The following is a 9,331-nucleotide window of genomic DNA, read 5'->3' as shown; positions in this document are numbered from 1 at the left end:
AACTTCTATTGTATTGTATACATGTGATCTTAAAATACTGTATACATGTGATCTTAAAATACTGGAAATCTTCCTGCATGTAAAATTATTAAGAATATGTAAATAAACCAATGAAAGCATCAATAATTTCCATGTAACAATATTATAACTTTTTCTTCATCAATATGCATTTTCCTCTCAGCTGTATTTAGAAATCTTTTTATAACTATCTTAGGTTGCTATTTCTTGGCAACTCTGTTTGGCAAGGCTTTTTTACAAGAAATGTGAGGTAATGAGAATAGCTAATAACCAAATTCACACAAATATCAAGCTTCAATCCAAACCAGTACATCTTCAATCAATAACCATACCTGAAAATCCCCAGAGAAGCTGTTGGGCTAGAATACAATCAAATCCATTTTTAGAAAACATCCTGTGAGCTACACATGAATACACCAAGTATAGAAAGTTGCTAACTAGACAAATACAGTTCACATTGTAGGAGATTAAAAGTAAGATCTGTTTGTCTTTAAAAAACACAATAAAAACAATTGCATCCCATCTTCTCAAAGAAATATTATAAGAAAGTTTCTGCAACTGTATCAGAAATCTCTCTCATGTAATTTCTACAGCTATATAAATAAAATTCTTGACAGATTAGGATTTCTAAACCTGTCAAAACCCCCTCTAGTACTTATTATTTATAGTAACATAAAACTTTTATGGTAGTGCAGTTGTACTTTACAGTTATGCAGAATCATAGAATGAACAATCATTTAGGAGGAGGTAGAATGAAGAGAAAAGTAGGACACTTGAATCTTGAAAAGGATTATCTAATAGTATTTAAGAATTTCTAGAATATTTATTTACAAAATATGTCCTTCTAGTGAACAAGAGGCCTATTACCAAGTTCCTAGAAAAATATCATCCAAAGAATCTGTCAGAAGACAGAAAAATGCAAAACCTTAAATGTGACCTAAAACCTTCACAGTAACTAAAAAGATTAGAAAGACTTCCTTGTGGCTCTGAGACCAAGCCTGGAGACCAAGCCTGGAAGGGAAGGAATTTTCTAGAACTCAGCAAAGGACTGGTTTAATAACATACAGGGTTTTGGTTTTTGGTTTTTTTTTTCATTTCTGTCACCTCTGCTTTTTCTGTTTAAGATGCATTCAATCATGCACTGTGCTTTGCTTGTTTTGCTCTATTTTTTAATTTAAGCATGCTTTCAGATTGCTTTGTGACATTCACTTGGTGAAAGTTTTCTAGGAAAGAAATTCTTGAAAGTCAATTCAAGTTTTCATCACACAGAACAGGCATTTTTTAATACTAACATTGTTGTCTTACATAAAACCTTCACCCATCTAATCTCACTGTGGTTGTCTTGATACCTATATATTTCTGCTCTTTAAAAGTTACTATTAGACAGTAGCTCCTTATGGTTCTATACTTGGATACACAAATTGAAGTAGTCATTACTTTCAACACTTTACATTCTGTTTAAAAACAATACTGAGAGAAATTAACAGTAGGGGGAAAAAATTAAACCAAGCACATTCTACTGCATTAATAGACACAATATCCATCATCTAATATGCTGATAGGACGTTGAAAAGTCTGCTTTCTAATTAAAGGTTTTCTTTGTAATACTTTCAAACTGGATGTCCTTCATATTCAGTAGACACAGATTTCATATTTTCTATACATTTTATATAATTTTTCATATTTACATGTCACTCAATTCTTCTAATTTTTTCACAGATGCTTTTTCATACTTTAAAAATTTATCCTCTTGCCTCAGAATTACCTTATTTTTCTATTGTTTTTGATAATAAACAAATGAACAAAACTCAGAGAAAGGAGGAGATTTAGAACTCAACAAAAAGAATAATAAAGAGAACATTTAAAGGATTGAAGGAGAAAAAAGGTCAGAACACAGACTAAATAGAGACTGAATGACTGAAGACCATGATAAAGGATATAAAGAAAAGCAAATCAAGACTATGAGTTATAGCGTTCTACATCTAGTTCTAACATCTGCAGTCTAAAAGACAATTCTGATGAATCAAGTCATTTAAAAAAAAAACAGAAACAAGACTATTTTCCTGAAAAGTACATTTTCTATACATTGAAGAACAGCCTATTTTTAAATAATATTACTATATGGGGAACTAACAAGTGAATTGGATTGCTTCAAATTTACCAATCAAATGGTAAACACAAGGGTGGAAATATAAGTGCAGACAAACTCTGAGAATAATTGATGCTGGAAAAAGTTAATTGTGAAGACAGTTAAGCATAGAGGTATCTTATCTACAGATGCAACAAGCTCCTTCACAAAGTCTTTTGATCATGATTGGGAGTAATTCAGTAGGTCCACATTGACACAACCACAAACTATGAATTAAGAATCAGCAAACATGTGATGAAATTATATGATCTGCAGTATGCTTGAGGCTAGACACTTAAACTGATTTAATCTGGCTTAAAACAAATTTACTGAAGTGATCACTTGCAATTGTGAGATAAAGAGATGATCCACAATACCAAAACCATAACACAGTTATTGCATATGCAAATACTATAAAACAAAACAGAATTAAGACTGTCTTAAGTGGAAGAATACTATTTGAATAAAATTCTTGATCCTTGAATACATTTTACTAAATGAGTATCTATTATTTTATGGCAAATTTTCATCCTTCTTCCTTTGCCTTTTTGTTCATTTATAATTTTCATTTCTGTAATTTCCAATTCAAACAATATAGTATATCATATCTTAATGGTTTATTTTTGGATGACTGTCCTATTTAACGGGAACTCAAGTTCAAGAGACATTACTTTAAACCTGGGTTTGGAACTAGTCTGTTTGAACCATCAGAAGTTGGTTTTACCATAAGAGAATACAAAAGACACATTACCTCGGCTTTTGGCAGCTTCTTTCAAAGCAGCAAGAACCTCAGGCTTCAGATCATCAGAGAGTAACCTTCCCTCCAGGCCAGGAAACAGTGATCTAGCATACCATGAAAAAAAAAGAAAAAGAAAGAGAAAAAGGCCCCGACACTTTAGAACTTTAGCAAAGCATCATTTACTTATGCTACGGCACAGACGTTACCAGCAGAGTAATCATCATGGTAGAACAGCAGCATGCAAAGCAATCACATAAGTATGCAGAGTAGGGCTTGCAGCAGGCATTTTCTGACAAATGAAAAAGCTGTACATTTAGAAGCAGAGAGTAGTAAGAAAGTAATTTTTCTAACTACTATTCTTTTCAAAGTATGTCTAAGTGAGTTTCCTTTTGATAGAAAAACTGGAGTTAGAAAACTATTTTTACCTATTTGTGTTGTAAAAAAAAAACCTTAAAATAGCACCTGCCATTCAATGTCTCTTAGAATTCTGTTTGAAAAGTGTACAAAACACTACAACACATAATTCTAGAAAGTCACACAGATCTGTGGATTTGAAATGATCTGCAGATTCCAGAAGATCTGCAGTCAATAGTTAAAATTACTGTGCCAAGGATAAGTCTCATCCTGCCCTTCCCTTACTTTAGCACTTAAAATTAAATAGGTTTTCAGGGCTTTGGTCTTTGTGAAGTCAAAAATAGTTAAATTCCAGTTAAATTCTGACCACAAGTATTTTCATTAGACATAAACCAATACAGAATCTTGTTCTTGCACAGTGTTAGCAGAAAGAAAATTCCTGAGAGCTTATTTCACCTTCTTAGCAGGCTCCAAGTTTGAACAAGGAAGGAGTCAATCTCCTAAATTGAAAAGGTTTTGAAACATCTAACATACATAATTTATCATACTTAAAACCTTAGCATTAAAGATACTTGATGTAGGCAAGAATACAGGCAAAGAAAGCATTACTATTTCAAGTTTCTGTTTTATCACAGCTAGCAAGATTTATTCCTGAAACTGATGCACAGAAGTTGCACCTGAATGTAAGGAAGAATTTCTTTACTGCACAGTGACCACACACCAGAACAGGCTACCCAGGGAGGCTGTGGAGTCTCCCTCACTGGAGATACTCAAGAACCATCTGGACAAAGTCTGGTGCCATGTGCCCTAGGATGACCCTGCTTGAGCAGGGAGGTTGCACCAGATGCCTCACTGTGGTCCTTTCCAGCCTGACCTGTTCTGTGATTCAGATTAAAACATAACAGAAAAAGAACAGCAGCAGACTTGAAGATATGCAAACTGAAAGAAACACGAGAAGACAAGTTACCTGCATCAAGCTCCATTTCTTGAAGATTGGCTGTCTATATGTATATTCAAAACACAATTTACATAAGGACCTCACTTGAAGCACTTTTTACCTCAGTAATAGCTATATGGACACATTCCAACCCACCTCTACTTCCCTTATAAACAGTCCACAGAGCACTAAAAGCAAGAAAAACAGGCCAAATGTCACATTCTCTCAAGCTAAGGGTCTGGAAATTAGTGTAACTCTGAGGCAAAGGAGAAGGAGGGCTCATTGTGAACATGCATACAAATAGAACATTGTAAGGGAAACAGTAAGACATCTGGTGTGTCTGAGTGACTTCAAGCCATACATCTTTAGACATTGGGCAGAGAATGGTCCAGATTTAACAAGTATTTAATACGTGCATAATCCAGTACAGACATAAAAAGCAGCAGTCATGCTTTCTCCCCGGTGACCCCAAGCTCATTTATTCCAGCTAGCTCTTTGCTATCCCCTCCCCAGTGTCAGTGCAAGCTCTCTTGGCTGATGAAATGAGAACCAAATTGGAACACTGATGCAGCTGGGAAATAAGCAAGGAAAAAAACTAGTTGAAGATGGACTGGAAAGAAAAAAAGGAGAGCAGATGTAAAAGACAATTCATTGTAGTATCTGCTTATTTCCTGAAACCAATTTTTAGTACTAAGCTCTTCACTGAAATTAAGTATTGTGATTAAAAAAAAACCAGACGTAATCTCAAACTCTAAGTTTAATAAAAGTTCTTATCATTACCTATTTTAATGTACTTCCTAGTATGCACGTTTCTAATGTCCTTCTATTTGTAATCCCCAGAAGAAAATGAACTTGAAATGTATCTGAGGCATTCTCTTAAAGCCTAAAACAATTCTTTTATACAGGGTTAATGGCAAATGGGTGTCAAACTTTTCAAGTGAGACATATGCACACAGACATATACATATATAGAGAAAATTGAATTCTATCTATGCATTATCTCATCACAATACAGGCTGCTGCATACCTTGTTCGTTGATAGGCAAAGAACAGTCTGAAGCTCTTTTTTAACACATGCATTAGAAAAAACACCTGACAAATCCCCCTCCAACAGTATTACAAATATTAATCATACCTGGGATATTCTTCTGAGGTTATGTAAACTACATCCTGTTCTGACACAGATGAGGAAAAAGGAATAAAATTCCCATTCTGTAAAGGCAGAAGCTCCAATCCAATCAGTTCACTGTAGACTCCATCAGAAAGCACAAATTCTAAAAGATGAAGCTTTTCTTCAGCAGGTCCACTGTGTCCAGATTTCCTTAGAACTTGCCGCACAACAGCAGGAGTCACTTTTTTCACAGCTTTAGCAGTAGAAATAGTAAGATGCACTGCACTAGCAATATTTGCTGGTACCTTGGCAATCTGCTTCCCTGAATTCTGGAGGTAGTTGAGAACAGACTGTGTGTACTCCAAACTCTCATCCATTTCAGAAAAGTGCACCTGTTCCACCTTTATCCACTGATTACTCACTGAGTAAATAACTGTATGCTGGAGCAGGTCTTTAAAGAGAGGTACTACAATTGGTTTCCAGGGTACCCTGATTTTGTTCTCATCAGGCCATAACCTATAAATTCTTTCAGCTGACAATGGAAAATCTGAATTCTTCTCAGTCTCCATTCGTTTGATAGCTTCCAAAATAAGGGTAGTATATGCCTTAGGCACTATATTTACCACAAGCAGATCATTCCACAAAGCTGCTGGATCTCTCCACTGATCCAGCTCTCGCCATTTGATACTCCTCCTATTGTCTGTGAGACCAAAGAAACCACTAACATGAACTGGGAGTCCAGTTTTGCTTTCTTCACCTGGAGGCAAAGGCAGAAAACAAAATGCTCTTCCTGAAAAGTCTGCTACAGCTCCATTTTCCTCCTCATTAGTTGCTAAAGACATGGCTATTCCAATAGTAGGAACAAATTTCAAGTCATCAGCTAAACAATCCAGTTCTGTACACATTCCGCGACCACCCACACAATTACACACTAACCAAGATGTCTTCTGTGCGTCCTTAACACTCTCATCTTCTACAACTATATTTACATGGTATGTCACACATGTTATGCTATTGCTTGGAACTCCCTTACAATACTGATTTATTGCAGTTCCCAGGATTTTGATAGAATTGGGTCTTTCATGTTTCAAGGCCTTGTTCTCACTGGCAGTTACTCTAAAAACCAGCCGCTCTGTTCCATCAGCTTCCCGAACGTGCAATGAAACATCCTGAACACTCTTCAGGAAAAGCAATACTGTGTCTGCATCTGCTCTGAAGGATTCAAACAGCTCCAAAACCTTCTGTTTGTCGTAAACATTGCTGCTCAGTTGTGAAGGCTGCAGACGAAGTGGGAAACGAAAAAAGGTACCAGGAAAGTTTCCATTCTTAAAGGTTTCCTTAGTGCTGCCAAATACACCAATGAAAGGTGCAAACTGGTCTGTAAGTTCATTTATTTCCTTGCTATCCTCTTTCAGATTCCAACACTGGCCCGACTCATGAGGTCCAAAAAGGGTTTGATGGGGATCAAGCATTCCAATCTGGTCACCACTGAAAATGCTAGGGACATCTGTATACACAAGAAACAACAATTATTATTAATCCTAAAACAATATACTTTAAAAATACAGTCTCAAGGAGCAAATTTTAAAAGGGAAGAAAAAAATGTTCTAAAACTGTGATGAATTGAGTATGGTGCCCAGGGAAATGGCTGAGTCACCATCCCTGAAGGTGTTTAAAAGACATACAGACGTGACCCTTAGGGACATAGCTTAGTAGTGAACTTGGTACCATTAGGCTCACAGTTGGATTCAATGTTCTTAAAGGTCTTTTCCAACCTTCATGATTCTGTGATTCTGGTAACATAATTCAGTGCTTACTGACAGTGAAGAAACAAGCACACACTAAATCTGCAACTGAATCTATAAATATTCATTCAACTATTTGAATTCTAGCAGACAGTTAGCCACAGGAAGTGCAATTTCTTCCAACTGTGTTCTTTTGTGCCTCCAATATTTTCAAGAAAAAAACCAACAAATTAATTTACAACATGTGTGTTCTACTAGATTCATATTTTGCAGATCTTGAAGGCTGGCAAACAGTAATCCTGTACATTTAAAAGCACAAATTCCCAGAATTATCAAACCACTGAATGTATTAATTTTATCCATGCTCAGCTAGTTAAAATATTGTTTAAAAATACTGCGTGTCTTACAATTCACTTTCCAAGGTAAAAATGTTTATTTCAGCAAAAATGTCCCTCTTATCTTGTACAACTGGATGAGAATATATAACTGGGGAGACTGTAATCATTATTTATGCTTCTTCTGTACCACAATAAAATATTCTGGGAGAATAATAGGTTTCAAGACTGAATAATACCAGCTCGTGAAATAGTATGTACTATCTCTTTCAAGTGTAAATGTGCATATATCTCTATTACATAATATCTTTTCTAGGAGTAAATAAAAATCACTATTTATTATACAAAGAACTTACAAAAAATTTTCAGTCTAGTGAGTAGAACTTTCACACTTCTACATGGATACCTACCCTATATAATGGGCCTCTATCAAATGAGCAGAAGTGTATAATTGAAATAACAGTGTAAAGGAATGTTCATTTGAATATAAGGGACTAGGTACATAATGATGCTAACAGAAGAAACAATCTTCTACAAAAACCTTCAAAATCAAAAAGATACCTTATAGGATTACAAAAAAATAGGAATGTTTCATAAGAAAATTTAGCTATGAACTAATTTTAAAAAGCACTATAGAGAAAATATTAAATGTTTGTGAATATCTAAAGTAATTTAACTACTTAAAACTTCAATGTTTTTATTTTAAAATAACTACTAAGAGTACCTGTTATATGATAAACTGAATTAAAGCCAATTCCAAATCTTCCAACTTTCAGGGGATCATCTTTCTTCCTGCTTCTTGCTATTTCCTGTATACCGTGCCAGTCCTCAGGGGTGAAAACTGCATCATTGTATGCATAAAATGCTGGCCCTATAATAAATAGGCAAGGGTTAAAAAGATGATAGAAGAAAACTATGTAATGTTTAAAATTTCTAGGAATTAAATCATAGACCTGAGAAAGCATTTCTTTGAAGTATGCATGTGCAAATTTAATGGGGAAGCTATGACTTAAACTGACATCAAATTATGCGTGGTAGTGAAAAAAAAAAGCAAAATGCAAAAGCAAGGAGATGGGTTTACCTCTGTAAATGGTACTAAGATTTATATACTGATGTGGTGTTTAATTCTTGCATCCACATTTTAAAAGAATGATTCTGAAAAACTGAACAAAAAGCAGAAAACAACAAAACTTCTGAAAGAAGTGTCATGTGGCACAAGGCTTAAACACAAGACTCAACCTGTTCAGTCTACCAAAAAGATGTTTGAAAAATGTACTAGTCACAGTCTAAAGATACCTCCACTGGAAGTGAATATAAGGTGAGATATAACAATAACCTGAGTCTAGAAAGTAAGACAGACAAATTCACATTAGAAGATGTAATAAGGATGATTAATGTCTGAAAAAAGGCAGAAGAAAGAAATAGTGGATCACCCATCATTGAAATCTTCAAATCACGACCTAATGCCTTTCAGGATGACTATGCAAACTAATTTGTTAGTTAAATACATAGCTGACCTTTATCTCACAAAGCTATAGTAGATGATGTAAAAACCTAAACTTACAAGAAACTGGTTTTGCAGTATACAGGCAGCATGGAGCAAAGTTTGGTGCACGGGCAAGAGAAAAAGGGATGGAGAAGAAAACAGAACTGTCTGAAAAATGCTGAAATGTAAAAGGCTAGGGTCATTTTTACATTATGAACTGGTGTGCTGGCTTGGGCTTCATGGCAGCTGAGGGCTGTGTTTTGGATTTGTGCTGGAAACAGTGACATCTAACACAGGGCTGTTTTAGTAATCACTGAGCAGGGATTACACAGAGGCAAGGCCTTTTCTGCTTCTCATGTGGCCCAAACAGCAAGTGAGCTGGGGCTGCATACAGAGCTGAGAGGGGACATGGCTGGGAGAGCTAACTCCTAACAATACGCATATTGAAGAATAATGGCCAAATTTAATGAAAATTATA

At 35.3% G+C, this 9,331-nt stretch overlaps 1 protein-coding gene across 2 annotated transcripts in view; it reads right to left on the bottom strand.

Annotated features, from left to right (window-relative positions):
- SACS (sacsin molecular chaperone) overlaps window positions 1-9,331 on the bottom strand; it is a 58,660-nt gene that overhangs the window by 16,726 nt on the left and 32,603 nt on the right. For both annotated transcript variants that reach the window (XM_085062892.1, XM_085062902.1), the window contains 3 exons: window positions 8,092-8,238; window positions 5,312-6,794; window positions 2,898-2,989 (listed from right to left, as the gene is read on the bottom strand). In XM_085062892.1, coding sequence (XP_084919018.1) covers window positions 2,898-2,989; window positions 5,312-6,794; window positions 8,092-8,238 — 1,722 coding nt within the window. The remainder of the gene's footprint in view (window positions 1-2,897; window positions 2,990-5,311; window positions 6,795-8,091; window positions 8,239-9,331) is intronic.

Source organism: Lichenostomus cassidix, chromosome 1, assembly GCF_008360975.1.
Source record: "Lichenostomus cassidix isolate B80296 chromosome 1, HeHo_3.0, whole genome shotgun sequence".
Lineage (NCBI taxonomy): Eukaryota > Metazoa > Chordata > Aves > Passeriformes > Meliphagidae > Lichenostomus > Lichenostomus cassidix.
The sequence above is the reverse complement of the archived record's forward strand: the minus strand, read 5'-3'. Positions and strand labels throughout refer to the sequence as shown.